This window comes from Seriola lalandi, unplaced genomic scaffold (genome assembly GCF_002814215.2).
Source record: "Seriola lalandi dorsalis isolate HSWRI2012SDOR001 ecotype SW California unplaced genomic scaffold, Sedor1 jcf7180002055006, whole genome shotgun sequence".
Lineage (NCBI taxonomy): Eukaryota > Metazoa > Chordata > Actinopteri > Carangiformes > Carangidae > Seriola > Seriola lalandi.
In genome coordinates, this window is record NW_019525549.1 from 2105476 (window position 1) to 2132202 (window position 26727).

General features: G+C 42.3%; 1 protein-coding gene across 1 annotated transcript; it reads left to right on the forward strand.

Annotated features, from left to right (window-relative positions):
* Positions 1-3434: 3434 nt before the first annotated feature.
* On the forward strand, positions 3435-26490 carry vps37c (VPS37C subunit of ESCRT-I). Its single transcript, XM_023397258.2, has 5 exons — positions 3435-4171; positions 4584-4694; positions 15331-15502; positions 19486-19568; positions 21052-26490. The coding sequence occupies exons 2-5, from the start codon at positions 4602-4604 to the stop codon at positions 21751-21753; spliced, it is 1050 nt and encodes a 349-aa protein (XP_023253026.1). The 5' UTR covers positions 3435-4171; positions 4584-4601; the 3' UTR covers positions 21754-26490.
* Positions 26491-26727: the final 237 nt, after the last annotated feature.

A 26727-nucleotide genomic window follows, 5' to 3' on the forward strand; every position in this document is an offset into this window, starting at 1 on the left:
TGTGACAAAAAGAGTGACTCAAACAGAATCTATCAGCAAACCTGCTCTTTGAGAATCTGTGCATGTTGTTTTATCCACAGGGCACACACACACCACTGGTCAAAGTTTTAGAACATACCTGTTTCTAAAGAAACACCAGGAACTGAATTCCCCTGTAGATGTCTTTTTCAGGGATGAATAAGCTGGTGAACGTCCGTCTGTCCTGCAGCAGTGGGAGTAAATGAAACACTTCCTCTTTACAAACGGTGTCACTACACCCTCTGATAATCACCATGACAAAACTTCTGCAGGAAGTAGGACTGTATACTGCTGTCAGAGTGGAGGGAGACAGAGCAGGAACAAAAGAAAACAGATTGGTTGGTCAGAGCTTCATCCTACAGCAACATGATGAAGATCAGCACAGTCTCCAGATCTGAACCCCATGGAACTGGTCTGGGAAGAACTGGACTGAAGCTGACAGTGACACACATTAGTGGACCAACTTGCTGAACAATGTCTGATCTCCACTGTAGAAAGAACAACAGAGAGAGTTTAGCTGGAGGAATCAGACATCTAGATTCAGTGATCAACTGCAGTGGTGTGGGCAGCCAAACAAGGAGTTTCATGAGTGTCACACCTGGATACTACAACTGTACTGAGAGTCTGTCAGTGAATAAACAGACTTCATATGACAGGATCATATACTCATCAGGCTCTTTATCAGGCCTAGGTCTAAATCCTCCATTTTAATACTTGGTGGTTGTTTGTCTTCAGCTCAACCTGCTGCTGTTATCGTTATTTTCTTATTAGTTTGTCTCTATTCTAATATTTGGATCTAAATGTTGATTGTCATCTGTGTATGTGTGTTTGGACTTCCTCCAGGACGATGATCTGTTGTAGTTTGGTAGACTGAAGGCTAAAACCAACTTGCATGTTTTCACCAGCAGCTGATAAATTTGTGTCCTGTAAAATTGTGTTAATTTATGTGATGGGCCAAAAGCCTCAAAACCACAAATTCTAATTCACTAAACAAACCATCAATACTTATATATGTTACATACATTTCTGCTGCCAAGATGTGTATAAGAGACAGGTCCCCCCCCACACACACACAACCCAGAGACTGTGACTGCCACACCAACCCCCTCAGCCACCTAACCTTGCACTGAACTGTTCTGAACCGTCTCTACTCATTGTCTAGCACTCACTGTATTTATTCCCGCTACCTCATCATTGTAATTTTGTACCCTACATATGCACATCTTCACTTTACTTATGCACACCCTCACTTTACATACCTGTACAGCACACACTTGCACTTTAACTGCTCTTTTGCACTTCTGGTTAGATACTAACTGCATTTCGTTGTCTTAGTACGTGTACTCTGTGCAATGACAATAAAGTTGAATCTAATCTAATCTAATCTAATCTAATCTAATATTACTAACAGTCAAATGTGGAGCTTTGTAAACTGTAATTAACAGCTTTATTAATGGTAGTGACATTTATCATTAATGTAAATCAGCTGAGAATGGCTCCAGCCCCCGGCAACCTTCTAAGGATAAGTGGTATAGCTAATGGATGGATGGACGTCTTTAATGCTTCAGTTATGTCATTAATGAGAACAACATCTGAGTTGCCAGGTTGTGGCAAATCCTCCTCCAGCAGACACTGTTTGTGTTTAGACCACTGCAATGAACTGTCCTCTGGACCAGGCTCCATTACTAATTATCAACACTTACAAACACAGATAGGTGAGACCAGGGCATCTTGTCACACTGATCATATCTCCACAACTAGAGGGTGCTATCCAAAAAAACAACAGTTGCATGTTCCTCTAAGTGTTCTGAAGTCATTTTGCTCTTGACATATGGTCTGCATCACTGAGCTGAGAACAATTTTCAAATATTCAAACCTAAAAGTAAAAAAAACTCTAAATCGCACTTTTTATGTCATTAAACTTGGATACATAAGTGTGTTTAATAATATTATTTTTGCACATGATAAAGGAGAGAAAAGGTTTATTTTGATTCCTAAACCAAAGTCCTGGACTAAAGCTAGCAACAGCACACGTCACTCTCACTACTTCATGTTGCTGTCTGCTGTTGGCTTCACAGGCACACCTTCTTCACCTGATATTGATTTAAACTAGTCGAGGTGTGCTGACGTAAGCACCCATAATATTTAGTTTGAAAAGAAGAGATTTTTGGCAGATATTGTTAAATAGGGGCACAGTGTGACTGCGGATATCCTCTATAATGGTTAAAAGGCATTTTTCATTTCAGCTGGATTTTTAACAGTTAAATATGATAAAATGGTTGAAATATACAGGAGGATGCATGAGAAGCCTTTGATTCAAAGAAATATATATAATCATGAACATCTTTTTGTAGGAATTTTCAAACAAAATTAAGAAAAGGAAGGAAGGACAAAGGGAAGAGTTAAGGTTAAGAGTTTGATGGGTTTGAGGTGTTTCTTCATCTGAAAAATATAGTGTGACAACTGACTGCATAACGGGGCAACTTGTCACACAAGCACATTCTGTACTTAACCATTTATAAGTATATTAAAGTGAGGAGAAAAATCTAAAGAGTGTAAATTTGTGCACAATACTTTATTGTTTAATTTAATAAAGAAAATGGATGACTGTGATATACTGAGACCAAGGTATTGAGGTGAAAGTGTGACAAGATGCCCTGGTCTCCCATATTATGGTAGAACCCTGTATTAACTTATACATAGAGTCTGACTGGCTGCGGGTCTGTGCGCAAAACCAAAAACACGCCAAGTGTACAAAGAACGATCCAGTAAATGTGAAATGTTGGTGTTTTTATGACATTTCAAAGTGAAGTTTCCACTCTGTTTAAATCTAATGTTTTGGCAATGACTTGTTGGTAAAGCTTTAAAAGTACTGAGGGTTTCACATTTTCTGATAACCCATCAGGCCTGCAGTTAGAAATGTTTGGTATTAATGACAATAATGATAATAATAATAATAATAATAATAAGGATCTTTATTTTTAAAGCACTTTTCTTAGAAGAAATGTAGCAAAAAGTGCTTTACAACAAAGAAATGACCTGCACAAAGACATAAAAAGAACATAAAAATGTTAAAAACATTGATGTAAAATGAGAATCATTAAAAAAACATTCATGTAAAATGAAATTGAATAATAACATAACATAACATAACATAACATAACATAACATAACAATCAAAAATAATAACATAGAAATAATAAATAAATAATTTAAAAAAAACTAATAGCGGGTCAAAAGTTAGTCAGTCACCTGTAGTTATTCATGTAAATAAATCATTGAAGACGTTTTCTGCAGTTTCTTGTTTTTTGGTACCCCTGTCCCCTCGTTTCTCCGGCTGTGACGAAGCCTGGTCGGGGTGGGGGCCGCTCCTCCACCTCAGCAGGATGACGGATGTTCATCCACTGACAGCAGGGCTGGAGGGACACGGGAAGTATTGGCTGGAACAATACCGTCACATACTGTAGGGGTTTCCCAGCTGAACACAGGACCCCACCATTACCCTGCCATGCGGGGGACAGCGGAGGGAAGACGACCACAGTTGACATAATTGATCCTAAACATATCGCCAGACCGGAAGTATTTTAAGTGTATGACTCACGAGTTAATTTTAGTTCACCGCTGCTGTTTTGGATTATCTTAGTTTTGTCCGAACACCCCTGCGAACCGCGGAACGTGGATGGTTCCTAAAATGGCGGCGGTTTCTGTCAGTGTGGAGTGAAACTTTCTTCCTTTTTTGCGAATATTTGGCGCTTTTCTGACCCGCAGTGTCGACCGCGGTCGTGTGTTTAATAAAGTAACATTTATCGGGACACCGATGCGTGTGGCAACGGTGGTTAGGGACGAGCGGCGTCACTCTGGGCTCCCTTTTTGGTCGTCAAAATCGCTGGGCTTCCCTCGAAGTTGACGGTGGCCGAGTGCCTGACATTGCGATCATACCGACTGTTGTTGTAATCAGATCGCTCAACGCGGAAACCGTCAGCTGAGACCAGACGTCGCAGAGTAGCTAGCTAGTTTGTCGAGTCGTCGGGCCGAGTGAGGGCAGGTCGGAGAGATCCCAAGGCCGTGTCACGTCAGCTGTGATTGGAAACAGAGGTGGTGTTGGATGTCACCACGGCGCAGTGTCAGGCGGGATTTGGTTTGCTAGCATCATGTAAGTGCCAGCCCATTTTTAGCCTTTCCCCTGCTCAGTGAACAGCTGGTTCTGCTCCGTGGCCTGCAGTCACTCACCTCCGCTTTGCCTCTATAGGGTGACTTTAATATTCTAGCTAGCTGTTAGCCAACTGTCTTAATGTTTTCCTACCACTTGTGTTGGTGTAAAAACAAACGCCCACATTTGTGAAAGGCCACTTACACAGTGGAAACTTTGTGAAGGAGCAGGTGTAAGTGACATGGTTGGTTTGTTAATTCTTGAATTGTCAGCAACAGCCTGATAAGACAATGACTAATAATCATCTATATATGGTTGGGGAGATTAAAATGCAGAAGTTAGTCCTCTGACTGTTCACTCTCTGTTTCCAAACATTGTTTTTAACTTTCATTTCCTGCTTCCTTTGTGACAACAGCCATCCTGCCAAAATCAAATGGAGAAACTCCAGGACCTTAGCCAATCAGAGCTACAGGAGCTCCTGGACAACCCGGAGAGGGTGGAGTCTATGGCTCTAGAGTCTGACGAGGTAAAAATGATGCTTCACTTTCCATTTGACTTTCATTTTCCAGTTTGGCCTTGAACTCTCCCATGAAACGTGCCTGTGAGAAGTCAGGGGTTTGATTTACAAGTCCTGAAACCAGGAGCCCTTCAGCATGGCTAAACTCACATGACACAAACCACCCAAACTGTCATATTAATGATTTAAAACCCAAACTGACTGTTTGTATCACAGCAGCTATTCTTCCTGGTGTCCATATAAATGTAGACACAGGGATAATACAGATCAACAGCACTTACAGTCACAGACTATAATAGTAGCTGCAACACAACATAACAAATACTGTAGAGTTGGAAGGTGTGAGGAGCTGTTTCAGGCATCCTGGTTCCTGAAGAAAAAGTCCCATTCATTTTCCCCATAGACAATGTGAAGTGATTGACAGCTCACAGACAGTTTTCTTGGATCAAAATAAAACTCAGTGTGGAGAAAATTGGAAACATTCGACTTAGATCACTTCACTTTTAAATTCTGGTTCAGTTCTGATAGAATTTAGCAGCAATGGTGACACATTGTTGACAACTGTAACACCGAAGTGTTTTGAACTCTGGAGTGATTCACACCTGATTCACAAAACAGTGGGGTGGATAGGGGGGAAAACAACTGTGCATCTAATGACTAAAGCATGAAAGTTTCAGCAGATCATCTACACACCCCGACGTTTTATTTCAGACGTGGAAGCAGTTTGTATCTGACCTCTGGTGATCTTGAGAGGTCATTGACCTCAGTATTACATTTTTCCAGTTTTTGCCATATTTTTCCATTATATATATAATCATGTATCCTGTATTTTGCATGTATAATTTTGTTCTATGGAATTTCATGACTAGCTAGCACATTAGCAAACACTCTAATCAGAAGCTAGCATGCTAGTTTGGTCTGGACCACACTCATTATTCCAGGAGGCTCTGCCCACCCATTTGAAACTTCCTGGTTTATAGAAACATGGAGAAATTTTCATGCTTTAGTTGTAAGGGGGGGGTCGCAAATACAACCTCAAAGCTAGACGTCACTAAATCCAACACACTGGTCCTTTAAGGGAAACAATGAAATGGGAATACAGAATGAGGAAAACACTGATAATGTTGTTTTATCTGAGATACATTTAAGTAATAATTTAAAACTGACGCACTATTTTCTGTAGTGAGTGAAGTACATTTATATATTGCTTGATATCAGACAGTACACTGGATTGAACTTGCCCCAGCATGGAACAGTATAAACTGCCTTCCTGCTACAGCTCTGGTTAAAAATGAATGCGCATCACCATTAAAACTCTTTTTGATGTTTCTGATAAGAACAAGCAATAAAAACAATAATGTGCTTTTAACATGTAACCAGGAGGTACAGGGATCCAGTTTGGATAAGACCATCGACTGTCACTGGTTTAACTGTAACTGGTTTTATCTTGTGTCACATATTTTGAACACCTCAATATTGCAGAAAGACTATTCCCCATTTTAGTTACCATGTTATCTGTGTTTCAGCCATGACAACCTATTGTCTAAGGTGAGGTCTATGGTCCAGTGACTTTGGTCCTCAACCTAATTAATGAACACATATTTATATGGAGAACCAGGATTGGTTTAGTGTAATTAGTTCCAAACACAATATTTGTTTTAGATACATTCAATGCAAATTAGTAATTAAAATTTTTTTTAATGAAATTTCAAGAATAAAGTCGTAATTTTGAGAATAAAATAATAATATTTAAAAGAAAAAGTCATGTTATTATGAGAATAAAGTCATTTAAGTTGTGTGTTGTTTTAGAGGGAAGTATCAGAAGCTTTAACATGAGGAATGTGGCGCATCCTGTGAAGTTCTACTTTAGGTTTCACAAGTAAGGAGATACTTCATCTTTTGGCTCGTCATCTTCAGCAGCAGCAGCAGCGTCAGGACAAGAATGTCAATCATAAGATTGTGAAGAAACTGAGTCATTCTATTGTTAGACAGACAAACAGCAGCTGCCACTGACTGTTTGATTGGTTGTTGTAATATTCCTAAAAATTATGTATTTTTCCCTCTACAACTTTTACATTTTTAATTCTTGTAATATTACGACTTTGTTCTGGCAGTGTTATGACTTTATTCTTGAAATTTCAGATTTCTTTTTTTTTCCCACAATGTGGCCCTAACACTCCATCATAAATTAGGGCGGAACCATATCCAAAAAAAAACATTTTGTCAGATATTGCGATAGCGACATTAGTCACATTTTCAGGTGGAGTGATAATTCTTCATTAAATTGTCACTGAAAATTTGTAAAAATGATGATAATGTGATTTTTGTTGGTCTTGGCCCGAACAAACTTGTTCCTTTACGTCTGGAGAATATGATTTGTAGGCTGGGGCGTCTCTGTAGCAACACAATACTGATTGTTCTAACAATGCACAACAATGTGACACATTTTACCTTCATTAAAAAAAAATTGCTGCTTAGCCATATTAGAATTTCAGTTGTGTTTTGATTAATTGTGCAGCCCTAATGCTAATATATTACTGGTTAGGGTTAGGGTTCAAACACTGATTTCAAGCTAAATTTAGCTCCTACACTTTAGGTCCAGATGTGAATACTGTTGCATCATCTGTATACATTGAGATATGGGATTCCTTCAAAATAAGAGATAGATCATTTTGATGGCCTGGGTGGGGGAAGTGAGTAAGTGGAACTCTGTCTCAGTAAACACTGAAGCAATGCTGGTGTCCAACTGTACAGAAGTCTACGTGGGTTGCTGCCACTATTGTGAGTGAGTGTGTATCTCTTCCTTCGTACATTCCTTCCTAGGGTTGTGCCAATGGATGATGATATCAGTGATCAACGATTCTGATGCTCATGCCTTTGCAGATGTCAAAACGATATTTGACTTGTTTTATTTGACGTGGCAAAAGAAGCAACAACCCCATACATAGATAAAAAGCTCTCCATTACAATTTCATAAATTCATGAGTTTTTTATAAAAAGCAGCTCGACCTGTGATTTACACGGAGCAGAGGAGTATAATCACTTGTTGACCGGCGGAGATAAATCTCTTTAAATAACCATAGCAATAAATGTGTTGATTCTAACACCATCAACCTTCTAGATTAAAGGGGACCTATTATGCTTTTCTGAGATTTTCCTTACTTATAGTGTGTTATATAGGTTTTTGTGCATGTAAATGGTCTCCAGAGTCACAAGGATCAAAGAGGAGGGAGGGAGAAACTCTGTCAGGGTAAAAACCCAAATTTCTCCTTTGTATGAAATGCCTCATTTGGGGGCCAGGCATTACTCCCTGGTCCTATTGATGTCAGTACTTCTGTTGGTGCTGTCCACCTGCAAGCTTCACACGCCCCCACACAGGGCACAGCACATAACTAATTATAGTTAAGTGTTTTCATTAGTTTTTTAGCCATGCCGAAAAGACTGTTCTTTATTTCCTGCAGAAATCTACTTAATTTTTCCACAGTTCTCCACTGCTCCAAACATTGTAATGTGATTACTGTGGATAACCGCGTTACTGTGACCTGATCATGTTAGTAAGAAGCAGCATAGCAAAGATATAAATGCTTAAACGTTTGTCAGTGTTGACATGCTTTACCTCGTTAGCTCAGATAAATTATCCACAGTTTAACCACTGAGTTCATTTTTGAGTAACTATGCGCACTATTGTTAAATTCATTCATATTTACCGGCATCATAAACCAGCAGGAGGTGAAGCGGTGGAGACTCCCTACCTGTCGACTGTCTGTCTGTTCCTCCATTATTTATATTCCTTTTATCTGGAAGTATCAGGGTTTCTTAAAAAAAAAAAAAAACATTCCAAGTTATGAATATTGTCGTCCGAAGTTTGTTTACACAAGATGTGCAGTACGTGTTGTTGCCATCGTAGTTGCCGGCAAGCTGACCAATCAGAGTACACTGGGCTCCAGAGGGAGGAGGGGTGTCTTAAAGAGCCCTGAGTGTTCCAGACAGAGGGTGAAGAGAGTACAGTATAACATGTAATGTAATGTCCGTTCAGAACATTAAAGCATGTAAATCTTTTTAAGTCAACACCAAGAATAACACTTAAAATGACCATAAGAGGTCCTCTTTAAGCATACATCTATTTAGCATTTACCCTCCACAGAAAACTGTCTGTGTTGCTCTCTCTTGCATATTACCCTGGTGTTCAGTAGTGACGGGCTGTGTATCGACTTTTTAATGTATATGATATATTTTCAAACATAAGATGAGACAATACAGTTTATATCAATGTAGTTAGATGTTGCTTCATATAATCGGTTTGTTCCATAAAGAAGTGACAGCGACATCTCACCTCTCTCGCACTCTCTACACAACTCCATCCCCACGCACAACACCACACACAACCCCACCCTCACTCATTCACGTTCTCCTACAACATGGAGGGAGACACAATGGCGGTCCACACTGCTGAAGTCCCAGCGTTTCTCGTACAAAGGCCACACATGCTAGCATTACCTATAGCCAATATGTGAGGCGTTTAGGGAACAGCTGTAAATTGTAGCTACAGAAAATGGCACGAGTTACACTAAAGACTTGGGCCCGTATTCACAAAGCATTTTATCTTACCACTAAGACTTCTCCTAAGTCACACTAAAAGTTTTTAACAAAATATTTTTCTCCTCAGTCCTCGTCACGAAGCTGCTGAGACAAACTTTACTAAGGAAAAGTGAAAACTCAAAACTCAGAGTGACTCTGTTTCTATGGCTGACAATTTTCATGGACAGTGATTGGTTGATGAAAGACGGTCTGTGCCAGTTAACGCGTGTACAACATAAAAATATAAAAACAGAGATAAATTAATACGAATTAAATTATAACAGATTCGGAGCTGTTTACAAGAGTAGCGCATTCTCCAAAATGCATCTGTATGATCAGGTCCGTGTTGACCCAGGAGAATTTAATTTTACAATGAAAACTTACATTCAATTCACTCAATGGAAAATAAAAAAAAATAACCTCTCATAGACAAGCTAACTAAAGCTAACTGGCAGCCTGTTGTAATGTAGCTGTGGTCCCAGCTGTGGGTTGAGGTTTGAGAAGATTTCCACTGTCCCCCACCAGGTGACATCCAGCTGGATATCTCCATAAGATCCCTGAATCATGTGTAGATCCTGGACACTGTACAACAATGTCTACAGCTGTACAGGCAGCATCAATACAACATGTGTGTTGATGGTGTGATTTAGCTTCACTGTTTACAAAAACCTCTTCGTCTTGTGATGGTTCAGTAATTTTTACATGCGTTCCATCTATAGCAGCGACCACAGCGGGTAGACCGACCATGAAGCTGCTTTATTTCTCTGAAGTTTTTGAACATCTAAAGGAAATCATATGAACTGTCCTGTGATGTGAGTCTACAGAGACATTTATTGTTTGGTGAATAGATTGGCTTTTCTCGGTTGCCAAGTAACACAGCATTGCTGAACTCTTACTTTATGCACTGACTTTGTTTTATTGTTTGTTTGGAAATGTTACTGCATCCTTCAGAAACTCCACAACAATCATTATTCTGTCGTGATTGAGTCGTATCTTTTAAGAGATTCAACGATGACAGCAGCTCTTTAAGATTTTTTGTGATTATTTAGTTAGGAGTCCTCTCCACTACTAATAACTTCTCTGACTTTGGAGCTACTTTTAGCTAAGTGATGAATTACTCTTAGAAAAATTAGGACTTCTAAAGTTAGGACTGACACGCCCATTATTTTTAGGAGTTTCTCCTAAATTGGCTAGTTAGGAGCTACTTTTAGCTGTAAGATGCTTTGTGACACGGGCCCAGATTTGTTGGCAGAAAATATGGTTCAGTTATTTGGAGATAAGACAAGCGGTTCTGATGACATCTGTATTGTTTGTACAGCTGTGTGTTTAGTTAGGAAGAGGGGAAAATCCTGTAGTACTGCACTCACCTGTAACCTAAAGGGGCCATGCCCACAATTATACATGACTTTAAGCCTTAAAGAGGACCTATAATGGCCATTTTTAGTGTTCATCATTTCATTCTTGTTGTCGACTAAATAGATTTACATATTTTAATGTTCTGAAAATACATTATTTTTCTTCTTCTGTACATTTTATACTCTCTTCACCCTCTGTCTGAAAGGCTCTGTTAGAGCTCAGAGCGTTTTCGGGCCCCCCTCCTCCCTCTGGAGCTGACCGACAACTAACATGGCAATGACCGCATGTCTAGTATAAACAACCGGTTGTGGCGACTTCAGTTTTGCATTATCCTGAACCAGAAGATGACAGACCCGATCCACCTTCACAAGCTGGACTGGAGCAGAAAATAAGTGTACCGACTGTCCTGCAACCGGAAGGAGGAAGAAATATGAAGAGAGCTGCGGATTAAGGAGCTGGACAGTCTGCAAAGACTTCGAATGACAATATTCATAACTTTGAATGCTTTTATGAGAAACCCTTTTCAGAACAGACAGTGAACAGGTAGGGAGTCTCCACGGCTTCACCTCCTGCTGGTACACAATCCCGGTAAATCTGAATTAATTTAACGTTAGTGCGCATAAGTTACTGAAAAACGAACTCAGCGGTTAAACTGTGGATAATTATCTGAGCTAACGAGGCACAGCATGTCAGTACTGACAAATGTTTAAGCATTTATATCTCTGCTATGCTGCTTCTTACTAACATGATCAGGTCGCGAACGGGTCGCAGTAACATGGTTAACATCCACAATAACAATGCACACTTACAGGCTGTGAGGCTGAGTCCCCTGTTCGGCCACATCAAGTGTGAATTACAGAAATAAATGTTGCGAAAATGAAACCTAACTGTGCGTGGTTTCTGAAGCAGTCTTCCTTGAAGTGTTGGCTCACACTATAATGTTTGGAGCAGTGGAGGACCATGGAAAAATGAAGTCGATTTCTCCAGGAAATTAAGAACACTGTCTTTTTGGCATGGCTACAAAACGAATTAAACACTTCACCATAAGTAGTTATGTGCTGTGCCTTGTGTAGGGGCATGTCAAACTTGCAGGTGGGCAGCATCAACAGAAGTACTGACATCAATAGGACCAGGAAGTAATGTCTGGACCCCTAACGAGGCAATTCATACAAAGGAGGAAATTGGGTTTTTACCCTAACAGAGTTACCCTTTGATGGAAACTTTGATCCTTGTAACTCTGGAGACCATTTACATGCACAACAACCTATATAACAGACTAAGTAAGGAAAAACTCAGAAAAGTATAATAGCTCCCCTTTAACAAAATGTAAACAGGCGAGTTTTACAGATAGATAGACAGATAGATACTTTATTTATCCCCTAGGGGAAATTCATGTGGCCATTAGCTCATTTTTGATGATAATAATAATAAAAATAATAATGATAATAACAGCTGATAATAAATAAACAATAATAATTAGATTAGTCCACATCCTTTGGCTGAGGTGTTGTATAGCCTAATGGCAGTGAGAACAAAGGATCTCCTGAACCTCTCTGTTCTGCAGCGCAGTGAGATGAGACATTTGCTGCACCTGTAGCTGCTTCTCTGTCCTGCCAGAATGTTGTGGAGAGGGTGGTTGGTATCATTGTCCAAGATGGCCTCCATCTTACATTGCATGCATCTCTCCACAACAGTCCTCAGTGACTCCAGACTCCTGCTAAGCACAGACCCAACCTTTTTTACCAGCTTGTCCGATCTCCTTGTGTTCATGTCTGACATGCTGCCACCCCAGCAGACTGCAGCATAAAAAAGTACACTGGCCACGACTGACTGATAAAACATGTGCAGCATTTCACTGTGGACATCTCAATGTCCTTCCCTCGAATGTTGACTGGCTGAAAGGTGGGCCTAGACCTCCGAAAGTCCATGACCAACTCCTTGGTCTTGGAGGTGTTCAGAAGGATGCAGTTCTTGTCGTTCCATTCACTGAAGGCCATCGTCAGATCCCTGTACTCCTCTTCCTGCCAATTCTTGATACGCGCCATAATAGCTGTGTCATCTGAGTATTTCTGGATGTGGCATGACTCAGAGTTGTATTTAAAGTCCGCCGTATGCAGGGTGAACAGGAACGGAGCCAGAACAGTCCCCTGTGGAGCCCCAGTGCTGCTCATCACTATCTCACAGTTACCCAGCCTGACGTACTGTTCTCATCTTATCAGGTAATCCACAATCCAGGACGTGAAGCAGGGATCCACCCCCATCCCTTTCAGCTTGTCTTTAAGAATGGGGGGTTGGATGGTGTTAAATGCACTTGAAAAATCAAAGAACATAATCCTCATGTAACTACCTGGCTCATCCAAGTAAGAATTGCCCCGGTGGGGCGTCGTGTGGCGTAGTGGTCAAGCAGGCGCCCCATGTGTAGAGGCTACAGTCCTCGCTGCAGTTGGCCCCGGTTCGAGTCCCGCATCGGATGGCCTTTGCTGCATGTCAATCCCCCTCTCTCTGCCTCCCCATTTCCTGTCTCTCTCTACTATCCTGTCCAATAAAGTCACAAAAGCCAAAAAAATATACTTTGGGGAAAAAAAGAATGGGCCCGGTGGAGCATGTAAAGGACATCATCATCCACTCCAATATGTTCTTTGTAGGTGAACTGTAGGGGTATATAAACAGTTGTCATGAAGGAAGAAATTAGCTAGAAACACTAAAACTGTTTTCATACCAGGCTGTAAACATGTTAATTTCTGCCTAAAGTTGGACATTTGAACATGGGAATCTATTGCTATTGACTCACTATTGGAGCCAGAGGTCTAGTGGTCATTATAGGAACTGCAGCTTTTGGTTCTTCAGGGTTGATGCTTCAGGTTTCAGACCTGGAGGTTGATGCTTTCTTACAACTGAACATTTACCTGCTCTGTAGAAAATACTGAGATATTTCATGTGTGTCATCATTCAGTCTAATGGTCCAGAGATGTGGTATTTGGTCAGCATAGCTCAATTTTGGTACCTAGTTTCACGTAGCTCATGACACTTCCTGTCCTTTAACACCGGTCTGAGCACAAGAGTCCGAAAACCTCTTTGACTCACTTCCATCTAATCAAAGTTGGTCATTGACAGACACGACTTGGTCTGCACAAGCAGGACTTTCCGCATTAATCATCAACTCAGGATCTGAGCAGCTGCAGATTATGGTTGACAGTCCCCAGCTGTGGGACAAGATCCAGGACAGACCAGTCACTAATTAACAGCTGGATTCAGTTACTGAATGTTATGAGAAGTCAGTGGACAGCAATTAGAACTACTGACATACAGAGGTTAGTGTATTCCACCAGTACTGCTCCTCTGCCCACACCTACCTTGGACTGGTGGGTGTGTCCGACCACTTTTGTAACTTTATGAACCGTGTAAGGTGCTGATATGGTCCTCAGGTTGATAACTGTGGACATTTGTTTATTTTAAAGGTATAAAATCATTGGTGACAGCAAAGGGTACACAACTGTACTTTTAACAAGATGAATGTTCAGGCAGATAAGCTGGAAATCAGTATTCACAAAATTTTGATTTAAAGGGGTACGGTCATGAGGCAGGCTTACAAAGCCAGTATTTAAACACTGAATGAACTGAATCTAATACAGTATGCGAGTCATGAATTTGTATTTTGTAAATGTACTTTTACTTAACTTTGTTCCTGTTTTATGTCTGAAACCAAAATGAAATTTCTCTTGGTTGCACTCAGTGATTAGAGAATGGCTCCTCAGGTCTTATGCTTCAACTTAATGTTGAATAGCTGCTTTTTCTCATGTGCTGGGGTTAGGGTTAGGGTTAGAACAATATCAGAACAATACATTGAAACACACTGAAAATGGATCAGTTTACATATAAAATGTTGATTTTGTTAAAGATGTAAACTAACAGTTTTTTGTTTTGTTTTCTGTTCTTTGCTGCATTTCATTCCTTCTCTCTCCCCCTGACTTTCCTGTCTGTCTCTCTCACTGCTCCTATTAAAAATAAAGGCAAAAATGCCAAAAATAACTTAAAAAATAAGGCACCAATCCTGTACCTATCCAGTGGGTATGTACATTTTTTTTTACCAGGATATAAAGGTACGTATTTGTCACTAGGGGAACAGAAATGTTGAGAAGAAGAAGGTACAAAAATGCAGCAATGTTTGAAGGGAGACTGTACTTTCATTCCTTAGTGTTTATGTTACAGACACCTGCTGTAGATGCTCACCCCTGTGCCTGTACTAATACTGTGCAAGGAAATTAGGCTTGAAGCAGAGTTTACCTAAAACTGATTATAGCTTCTCCATCATTTATTTCTCATGTGAAATCACCAACACTGGTATTTAAGAAGTGACTCACCGTGTCCTCCACCTATGAGGTAGATACCTGAACTTTGGTACTGATACTAAAGAGATATTGATAAAGCCACACTTTACCCATTAGACTAAAAATACTTTTCCCCTATACCTTAGTTTGAGAAATATATTTTTCTGCGAAGCCTCATTTTTTCATAGAACAAAAGAAGCCAGTTCTTAAATATCTGAGGCAAACTGAAGCTAAATCTGATCATAGAATTAACAAGATGCTTAATCTGACCACTTTTCCCTTTGTGATACTTGGTGATAGCCCTGAGGTTTGATACCCAGCCTTTCACACCACAAGATGACATTTGCTGTAAGTTGTCTGATGTCTGTCTTCCTCCTCCTCAGATCCAGAACATCCAGCTGGAGAGAGAGATGGCGCTGGCATCCAATCGCAGCCTGGCCGAGCAGAACCTGGACATGAAGCCTCGTCTGGAGTCACAGAGGGAGGTGCTGGTGGAGAGATACTCTCAACTAGAGGCTGTCAGAGAAACCTACAGACAACACTGCTCCATCAGAGGTGGGATGGGGGGGGGGTCTTCTTGATATTGATTGATCAGTTGATATCATTACACATGTTGACTTGAGGTGAAGATTCCCACCTCATGTCCGAACATGTAAACTGAGAAATAACAAAAGCTGGTGTTGAGATTAACAGTGGGAATAATAACAGTGATCTTGTGATATATGATTGATAATTGGTACACTTATAGTATTTTTGTATTGATTTGCTACAGTGAGTATCAGAGCTGTCACTATATCCGATTTTCACAACACAATTACAACACAAAGAATTCACAATAACGATGATATCACGATCTCTATATAAAACATTAATAATAATAATAATAATACTAATAATAATATCAATGTTATGTTTAACTGTGTTTATTGTGTTTCGTCTCTTTGTCAAATTAATGAGACTCAGATGTGAGTAAGGGAGGCAAAGAGAGTCTGTAACCACAACTGTCTAAAGTGAACAAATAATAAGAATAATGATATTCTTTTTATTTTATTCAGTTCATTTATAGAGTACTTTTCAACATCTATGTGAGTGATGAAGGCAGCAATAAAATCAACAGGTTTCAAATAGAAGACAATAGATAAAACAATTAAAACTGTAAGGTGAATCAAAACCAATAGAGTCATTTTAAGATAAATGGACTAAAACCAGGAAAGCTCTCTGATGAAATTAAGTTTTAAGAAGAGTGTTAAGGTGCACTATGCATTCCTGCATGACGTCACTTCTGTTGACGTTCGAAGTAAATACCAAACAAAACAGAGCAAGCTTGCCCCTCCCCCCATGTTTCCATAACTGTCATGAACGCGCATCGAAATCGAAAGTGGAGCTGTGCTACGGCGGTTCTTGTCGGTGATTGGCTGAAACGTGGTTTGTTATGTTTTGGGGCACAGCCTGTGCCCCTAGTGTTTGTTTGCCGTTTGTGACGCCTGTGTTGTCTCCAGAGACCGTGCTTTTTCACAGTGTATTCAGGGGGCAGGCAGCTAGCGGATCAAGGGGAGATGCCTATGATTTGAGACAAAAATAAAATCGCGCTGAAACCATGCAGGAATGCATAGTGCACCTTTAAAGGAGGTCACACACTTAGCCGACCTGACTTCCTTGTGCAGATTGATCCAGAACCTCTGGGCCCCATCTGCAAACGCTCTATAAATCTATAAATACAACAATTACACTCAATGGACAGTGAAAAGAAACAAGATCCACAAGGTCAAACATCTGTCATCACCATTTTATCACACGCTATTAACACCACGTCAATATTTAATTTTTCAGATATCATACATATATGATACATAGTATAATGTTGAAACATGAACAGGTCAGAGGTGGTTAGAGTCATGGTGTCATGTCCGGGCTAGCCTCTGTTCCTTAAGTTAAAGATAAAGTCACTGTCACATTTACTTGAGCTGTTCTTCAAAATCTAAACCTGTGTTCAAATGTGTGAAAAGATTTCATATTTCAACTGTAATTATTTGTTCTAATTAAAAATGTACGGTCTTTAACCTCAACAAGGCCTTTGAAGTAGTTTGCCCTGTTCTCCAGCAGAGGGCACTCTTAGAATTTACTATTAGCTTGACATACTGATGCCCTGTGAACATGCCCACAATACCGTCACAGTTTTTACTGTTTATATGGAGTATCCGTTTAGACAGCAGTTATTTATTTATGAGGTGCTGTATGTAATTACTTTAATTTGAAAGTTAATTCGCTGCCTGGCCTTGTCACACTTCCTGTCTCCCGCCTGCAGCAGGTCTCCACTGTCTTGGACTGCAGCTGGTGACAGTGGTTCTGGTTCTGCTCAGGTGGAGAACTGATTCATGTGGAGCTACACCCAACTCACCGAGGCTGCAGAGCAGAACCACAGCTGCTGTCTCCAGCTGCAGTTAGTGGGCTAGTTGTTTAACAATTAATATGGTCTGGTTAGCAGTGACTGAACTTTTGAAATTAAATATCTAAATATAGAAACTTTTAATGAGGCGATCTGATCATATATCAAAGTCCGATCACCCACCCCTAATTAAATGCATCGATTATGAAATAATCATTAGTAGCAGCCAACATGGTTGGGTGTGGTCGGAAGTGCAGCTGTAACCACACCCAGCATTGATGTCACATTCCACTGACCATACCCTAGATCTTCAGACGCAGCAGGTCAGCCGTTTGGCTGCTCTTCATGTTCATGTACTATGAAAATAAGACAGAATGTGTCACATGTGTGGAAGTCTCGTCGTCATCATCATCATCATCATCATCATTGTCTAAGCGACTCAGACGGACAGAGTTAGACGTGAATGGCTTAGTGTATGACAGTGTGAATCTAGACAGTTTTTTTGTCTCCACTCACACTTACTGTTACAATGATGTGTTGGGTCTGAGCTCTACCTCATGAGCTGGACACCAAATATGTTGGATTTCGGTTGTTTATCAATTTATTGGCTATCACAAATTAAGAAAATATTAATATTAAAAATAAGAATATTAAATAATAACTTCAAAATGAATTAAAGTTCACGGGGCACCAGCCTAAACTAATAGGCAAAATAGCCAATATGGTTTTAGTCTCAATTTATTACCATTAATCTGGAACTCTGATTAACCATTAGCTTACTAACTATAACCAAATTACCATTAGTAGTTACAGTTGAAGGATTGGAATTCTACCGAGTAGAGGTTGGCAATATTCACGCTTGTGCAACATTAAACACACCAGTAGTTATACTTAAAAGGCATTTATTTACAATGGAGCAGAGTAAAACACAATGTCTAATCTAGTATATACGGGTGTGTGTGTGTGTGTCTGTTGAGACACAGACAAAGGCAAGATGGCTGACTCAAAGTGGTCACTGTGACCACATGACCTGAACAAAGAAGACTACACAAGATGGCGGTAAACAAAGAAACTACTCAAAATGGCCGCTGAGACCACCTGGTGTGTGTGTGTAGGAGTATGTGTGTGTGTCTGTTAGGGAAGGTGTGAGTTTCTTTGTTAGCCTAGCTCATGTAATCTAAAGGTACCAAGTTAGAGGGGGGAGGTTAGCTTCATGCAGGTTCTAGGACTGAGACGTACCGCTATGTGTGTGAACATACGAGTACTCGATTAACTGTATGACTGACCACAACCTAAGCAAACATTGCAACAACAAGACATCAATCAACAAGTACATTAACAAGTTAAGACTTCTGCTGATTAGCTATGCGGTGCTATGCTGTGCTGGGAGAGGTAAGGCCCAGTCCGTTAACGTTACCCAGTCCTTTGAACAAGCAAACAGGTCCTTTCCAGTGTTTTGTAAAATCGAGTGAGTTGGGAGGCTTCCTGGTGGAGTAAAGTCCTGTCTGGCTGTGTTGCTTTGCGGTTATCTCCCTTGTTCTCCTCACAGAGTTAGCTGTTCCATGCTAACTCTGCTACGACTCCTGTTGCTTGGAAAATCAGCTGGCCTTGTGTTGTAGCTGCTGATTCTGAAGAGGATTTGGTTCACTCACAATTAATCCGAAGCAGGTCGCTGCTGTGGAGGAGAAGAGTGTTTGCAGGCTGCTGTGAGCAGGCCGGCGAGAGAGCTGGTTTCTCAGGCAGCAGAGCTGACCTGGGCTGGGGCCTTGTTGCCCTTTTGAAGAACCAAGAGGAGAGAGCTGGAGCTGCTCTCCAGAGCAAGCCAAGAAGGGAAGAGAGAGAGAAGGGGTCTAGAAGACTGGTTTTGTTTGGTGACACCCTTGGGGGTCACATGTCACACGCTGACCATGGCTGGCCAGTAAGGTCCGTGGGGGGGGAAGGGTCGTCCCCAGGTGTGAACCGTGAGGAACTGTGGAGTGTGAATTCCTTTGTCCAGTGGAGCAAAGAAACATTTGGTCTATTGAATGATTGAGTCCCAACAGATGTCACCGCACACAGGTGTCATCAGTCTCTCAGTGAAAGGTGGCCTGCTGGGATGTATTGTTACCTCTCTCACTCTCTCTCCTGCTCTTCCTCTCCTCCTCCTCCTCAGATGGGATGGTGGGTCAGGTGTCTCCAGAGGCCTTGTTCTCCAGACTACAGGCAGAGGGCAGCAAAACGGAGGCAGAGTCAGAGGTCAGTGCAGAGCTGTACACACACACACACACACACACACACACACAAACAAAGTGTGCACCCCGGTTCCCTCCACAAACAGCCAATGGGATTTTAACATTTTGGATTATTAGAGAAAAACAACAGTTTGTGATCCTGGCAGGTTTTGTTCAGCAGGATCATCTTCACTAATGAACACCACTTTGTGATGTTTGAAGCCTCATTACAATCAGCAGAAGTAAAAAGCTAATGTTAAGCTATAAACCAACTACACCATGGTCACTTGACTTCAACACTATGGTCACACACCACGACTAAACTTCAGCTTGTAGTTTGATTTAGCTCTCACCTCTTCTACAAAAGCCTTTCCTATGACAGAGTTAGTGCCACAACAAGGCTGTAAAGGTGGACTGGTAATGTCCTCAACAACCATTGCAGTCTCATTTAGACACTTGTTAGCAACCAAAACGTAAAAACATCAAGAATCAGGACTTGACTATATATATATATATATATATATATATATATGTTCTTATATATCATGTATATGCAATATCAGTCTCACACTCTCTGTAACAGTTCCAAAAGGCAACATGTTGTTTTGTTTTGGTGACCCTATTGGTGGGAGGTGGGGCTACACTACACAGCACACTTTGCTTCTCTCAGGGTATTAACCACAGCTGATCAGTTTGAAGATGATCACTATCTTAAATGAAAATTGGCCGATCAATCAGAGCATCCTGACTGGAGTGAGGGTGATGCAGACACACTAACTGACTGACTGACAGCTGTTAGATGCTTGTTGTGATTTTTTTGTGATATTGTATGTAATGTAAACGGTGGCAAAGTGAATTTCAATCCGATGTCCAAAAAAAGTTTAGTGACAATTTAATGTGGATGCTTGTGAAAAAGCCATTAACTACATCCAAGCTTTGTCCTATCGTCCACCTCTACTCTCAGTCTGCTTCTCTGTTCCTCTGCCACGTCATAACTGTTTAAATCACAGATCTCTAACTAAGTATTGGTATCTGTAGTGATTGATCAGTGTCCCTGTCAGCTTCCTGGTTTAATTGTCGGAAGAATCAATAAATAAAAACAATGCTGTTTTTTAAGGATCAATGTTTTCATCTGTGTTAATATGATATCTCTGTATTGCCTTCACATTTGGTACAAGCAACAACCACCAGGAGGGAACAGTAGGGATATAGTGAACGCCAGACTTCAATCAGACAGTATGACCTGTCCTTTCACAGAAGAACACAGGTCTCATTTTAATATGGAGGTCTACTTGTAGCAGTGTCATTTTAAAAGTTTCAGGTCAGGCATTTCATATCACAGCAGGGAGCTCAGAGCTTTCAGACTTGTACTTGGAAGATGTGTTTTAGGTCTAAGATGTGCCCAGCAGTAACCATCACTCTGTGTGTGTGTGTGTGTGTGTGTGTGTGTGTGTGTGTATGTGTGTGTGTGTGCGTGCGTGTGTGTGTGTGCGCACGCGCGCCTGCAGGCTCTAGCTGATGAGTTTCTGGAGGGCTCTCTGTCGTTGGACTCCTTCCTCGACCGCTTCCTCTCGCTGCGCTCCCTTGCTCACAAAAGACGAGTCCGGATAGAGAAACTCCAGGAGATCCTGCGACAGAGGAGCGAGGGCAATCTCACCGCCATGACATCATCAGCAGGCATCAGCCAGGATCCTGCTGCCACGGCATCACCGTGGAATCAACAGACGACAACAACGACAACAAATCAGCAGCAGCCGAACTCCAAACCTCAGTCCTCTTGTTACCAAAATGCCTCTCAGCCAGCCTCCTTGTCTGCTGGATTACCCTACAGCCCCTACCCCATCACCCCGCCCAACCCCCCCCCTGCAGCAGCGGCAGCAGGCTCCGGCCCGGCCATCCCTCCCTACCCAGGTTCCGGCTCGCCCTTCACCCCCACTGGGAGCTACCCTGGCCCCAGGCCCGCTTTCGGGCCTCCGGCTTCAGCCGCCTGCCCTTACCCAACCCAGCCTTCCTTCCCAGCCCCACACCCGGGTTCAGCATTCGGCCAGTACACCCCCAGCCAACCCCAGAGTGGCCCTGCGCCCTACCCGGCCTCCTACAGCTACGGTGGCTATAGCTACCCCGCTGGGCCCCCCTTTTCCTCTTCTCAGTCACCGACGGGGAGACCCGTCTACAGACCAGGATATGGAGTCCCACAGCCGTACTCCTGAAAGCACTACTGCTCCTATGTCTCACTTCTTCTTCTCAATTCTTCCTTGCTGTCTCACCCTCCCCCCTTCCTCCCTCCCTGACCTCCCTCTCTCTCCTCACCCTGACTCCTTGTCCTCCTCTTGTCTTTGTACCTTTTCTACCCCCCCCATCTCCCACATTCAAGAGGTGTCTCGCTTTACTTATATTTGTTGCACTATTTTTCTCTCTCTCTCTAAATATCAGTCTGTCGATCTTTTTCTCTTTCCTTTTCCCTTCCTCCATCACCCTGCGACCCACCCCGCCCCACACTAGTCTCAGGTTGTTGCGTTTAAATGTTCACACTTGTATCTGGCCATTCATACACTCACCCTCCTCCCTCTGTCCATCACTCCCTCCCACCCTCCTCTTCTGCCATTTCAAGTGTGTGTGTGTGTGTGTGTGTGTGTGTGTGTGTGTGTGTGTGTGTGTGTGTGTTGCTATTTGGCAATCAGAAAACCTTATAAACACACAAGTGCACTCCCCCTGACAGAAGTCAGTCTTTGTAACACTACACCAGTGTCAGTAGCTGTCTGTTGGAGGGTCTGTCAGTAGAAGGTAGATGTCGGCTCTTATGTTAGGTTCAATTCAGACACAGGATTTGGAGGGAACATCATCAGCTCTGTCAGACACTTACCTGCTCCACACATGAATGTGTTAGGTGAGTTACCTGAGGGCAGCAGCAGTAACTCTCACCAGAGACCACGACACTGCATTCTGCTGGTTCCCTGACTTCTGTGTCGACAGAGGACATTGCAGCAGCAGAGACTGGCACATTGGTGAGCTGCTGTAGCTGACGAGCTAACAGCTAACAACCTGGCAACAACAGCTGTGTGTCAAGCTTCTTCTCAGGATCATCTCACAGCAGAGAGAGAAAAAGCTCTGAGCTGAAGAGACGCTAACAGGACGACAGACATGCCAGTCTCCTGCCTCCTGTGTGCTGTGTGTCTCACACAGTGACTTCGCTCGGAAAGGGAGCTGCTGGTCGGTTGTGATCGAGCCTTGATACAGCTGGTCAGACGGCTAAAACTGATAAAAGCTCAGGTAGCTGTCAGAGGTCAGCTCAGCTTGTACAGGAGACTTGCTAGCAGCTGCTGTACATGTCTCTAGGTGTAAAGCCAGGACTCTTCAGTCCTGAGCCAGAGATGGCAACTGTCGCAGCAACAGGGCTGGACCTGACCCCATCTGTTTCAGACCAGACTTGTGCATTCTTGTCCTACATGCGAGAAATCAGTCAGTTCCCTCTCTGTTAGTTCAGTGTTTCGTCCTTTCCAGCTCCAGCATGTTCACAGCTGTTCTCTGCCTCAGTCTGTCTGCTGCTGAGCAGGTCCAGGACTGAGTTGGAAACTGACTCAGCAGTGCATGGTAACAATAGTGTGTGGGTTCGTCACTGACACAGTCATCTGATCCACTCTTACTATAAAATAATCATTACTGCAGCTTAAAGAATGCATGGGTCTTTAACAAAGCTTTCCCTTCCCTTTGCAGTGAATTAAAATTTTAAAGCCTGCCCCAAGGTGTGTCTCCATTCCTTTACCCAAACAAATATGGCTGCTGCACGGGTGGGCAGCTTTCATTTTCAGTTGTTGGTTGCCTTTGCTTCCTCCATAACAAACAGCTAGCAGAAGAGGGCATGAGGAGAACGAGCAGGTGTCTACTGCTGCACGCATCAGACATCTTCATTTCCAAGACTAGATACAGACACAGATGAAGTGGAGCCCACCTGTCCAATAAACATGACAACAACTGGAGTGAAGCAGGTCAGAGTCTTACTGCTGGGGTCCCTCGTTTAGGGGCCCCGCAGGGGTGGGGGGGTCACGATTGGCCTGTCTGATAAACTTGTTTTGTGCGAAGAGCCAGAACAAGAAGAAGTGTTAGCTGTGTAGAGGTGTTAGCACTGAGGTGTTAGCGGTGTGATGGGGGAGTCAGCAGCACTGCAGTCCTGTAGTGACACAACCAACACTCTGTTTCACTCTCCCGCTAACACTAATCTGTCATCCACACCACCTCCTCACTCCTCTTCTCCATCACTCCTCTCCATCACACTCCTCCTCTTCATCACTCCTCCTCTCCATCACTCCTTCTGGAGAAGGGGGGGGGTTCTCAGACTGAGTCATCACTACATCAGACTGCCATAGCAGTGGGGGGGGGGGTTGATCACACAGGTTTGATCAGCACTTCATTTCCACATCATGTCGCAGAGAGTAGGACTCATCAGTGTCTCTGCAGCATGAAGCAGCAGCCAGTCAGTGTCCTCTGTCACTTCCTGGTTTCAGTCATCAGTTTCCATGACAGTAACATCACAGAGCTTTTGTCCACTGTTGTTTTTCTCTTCTGTTAAAAACGTGTCTGATCACTTCATCATAACTTGTGTGAACACTGACAGATACACAACAGGTCAAAGGTCATAAAACATGTGCAGTTTCCCAGGTTACATTGAAACGTCAGCAGTGAGGTCAAAGGTCAGCAGTGAGGGTCTTTATCAGGGATGAAGGAACTGGTGAACATCCGTCTGTCCTGCAGCAGTGGAAGTAAATGAAACACTTCCTCTGTACAAACGGTGTCACTACACCCTCTGATAATCACCATGACAACACTGTGCTGCAGGAGGCAGGACTGTATACTGCTGTCAGAGTGGAGGGAGACAGAGCAGGAACAGCGGAAGAAAGACTGGTTGGTCAGAAATTCATCCTACAGCAACATGATGAAGACCAGCGCAGTCTCAGATCTGAACCTCATGGAACTGGTCTGGGATGAACTGGACTGAAGCTGACAGTGACACATATTAGTGGACCAACTTTCTGAACAATGTCTGATCTCCACTGTAGAAAGAAAGACAGGGAGAGTTCAGCTGGAGGAGTCAGACATCTAGATTCTATGTTTAAAGCTCCATATTTTCCCTTCATCTCCTCTCAGGCTTCTCTCTGGAGCTCTAGTAACAACAGGTCGGTGAGCCAGTCAGAGGAGAGGAGGCTCTTTGCCTTTGCCTATTTTCTGAGTGATCCAATAAAAATATAGCAGATTTCAGTTAAACACTCATAGAAACCAAATCCTGCATGGTTAGATGGTGGGTCCTGGTGAGCGTTGCGTGGTGACTTGCTTGGTGACTTTGTTGTGACATCACAAAGTTCCAGAAATGCTGACGGCTGGTTTTGAGGCTCAGTTTCTGAATGCAGGCTGTGTGCATTTTTCTGTCAACTGAACGCTTTGATACTTTCACAGTATTAATATAGAACCTAGACCTGATCTATAATCAATCAACACATGGACAATTACCTTTATATTATATGGAGCTTTAATGTCAGAATCACAGAGACTGTAGATTGTTGTCAGACGTTGACTGGTAGTGTACTTGATTCAGAAGGTTTGGCTCCTCTGTCCGTTCTCAGTGTTTCCTTCATATTCAGATGTTAAAATAGCTCCAGTGTTTGACAGTGTTTGTGTGGGGGCTGTAGTCTGGACAGTCCTGTAACAGTCTTTGAAAACACCACCATGTGACCACGTCAGAACGGAACAGTCGTGATAAAGAGAAACACTGATGAAGGTGATGAGTGTTCTCCACGCGGGAAACCAATCTGACAGCACGACGCATGACGTGTTGATAGTGGTCTGGAGACACTGATCCAGATGTTAAGACGTAAAGAGAGTGAAGGTGGTTTGCTTGTGTACATCAGTAGCTACAGGGTTTGAGGTTGAGCAGCAGCAGCTTTTATAAAGGGATGATCAGTGTTATTTATAGGAATCATAACAACCTGTGTGACAGTGACAGTGGAGCCAGATGTGTTGCTATACAGAACATCTGGGAAACCAGTCAGATTCTGTGGCCTGCCCATGTCACCACTAGTGGAACCAGTTGGTCAAATCAAACTCAACAACTGATGCTAAGCAGCGTCTATGCTAACCTCTTCAGGAGGCCACATAAGACACACCCACAGCTGCCAGTAGCTGCTCCCTCATAGGACGCTGATTGGTCTTAACTTGGAGTATGGAGGGATGGACTCTCACCTGATCTCTGACCTCTGACCTGGCTGACATCATCAGGTCGTCAGCGTCAGGTTTCCTGTCAGCAGCAGGTAGATGTCACAAAACAGCTGGAGCTCGTCCCCGTCCCGTGTGGACATTAACACATTGACTGACTGTAACTGGTGAACAGATTGTGAGAGACAGTGAACATTTGTTATTGGACAACAGACAGACAGAACGCAGGTGGGAGAAGCAGCAGCCACTCTGTTCTTCTTACTAAATGCTCATAACTGATCCATGAACAATGAACAAAAATAATCAATCAGTGTGATCTATGAAGTCTTTATAAACCTGCATGTGATGGTGCACGCTCCACCTGACCCACCTAGTCAGGTGCTGCTCACATCATTCCTCCTGTGTTTTAGTTCAGCTTCACCTTTGACACACACACACACACACACACACACACAGACACACACCTCCTGCCCAGCCTCACTGATGTGGTGGGTTTGTTTCATAGATCTGAGTGTCCCACAGGGACGGAGAAAGTAACAAGAGAATCAGTGTTTAGAAGACGTACAGGGAGACATTCTGTTCTAGAGTTCATATGATCACTCAGATGCTGTACCTGTTCTGATGATGAGGAGTTATATGACGATGATGATGTTGATGACTATAGATTGTTAAAGAGCCTTTCTTGTTTTCTTTCTCATTCTTCGGGTTGTGAATAATTAAACTGAAATTGATCTTAATGAAAACTCTGACTTTTCAATTGAACGTCTCACAGAACAAACTGATAACAACACTGGAAACTACCAGACGCTGGGCTTTTATTTTGAAATGAAATTTTTTATGGAAATATTTTGATGATACAATTGGAAATGTCCATTTTTAAGTAAATTTTTACCTTTAATATTTATTAACCATACACAAATGTAATATAAAATTATATAATATAAATAATGTAAAAATAAAATAAATATATAAATGTAATA

Bases quoted from the DNA above. Each gene is read 5' to 3' on its own strand.
- vps37c (XM_023397258.2), top strand. From the start codon at position 4,602: ATGGAGAAACTCCAGGACCTTAGCCAATCAGAGCTACAGGAGCTCCTG. The intron at 15,503-19,485 runs GTGGGATGGGGG...CCTCCTCCTCAG, and splicing joins ACAACACTGCTCCATCAGAG to ATGGGATGGTGGGTCAGGTG. The intron at 19,569-21,051 runs GTCAGTGCAGAG...GCGCGCCTGCAG, and splicing joins AAACGGAGGCAGAGTCAGAG to GCTCTAGCTGATGAGTTTCT.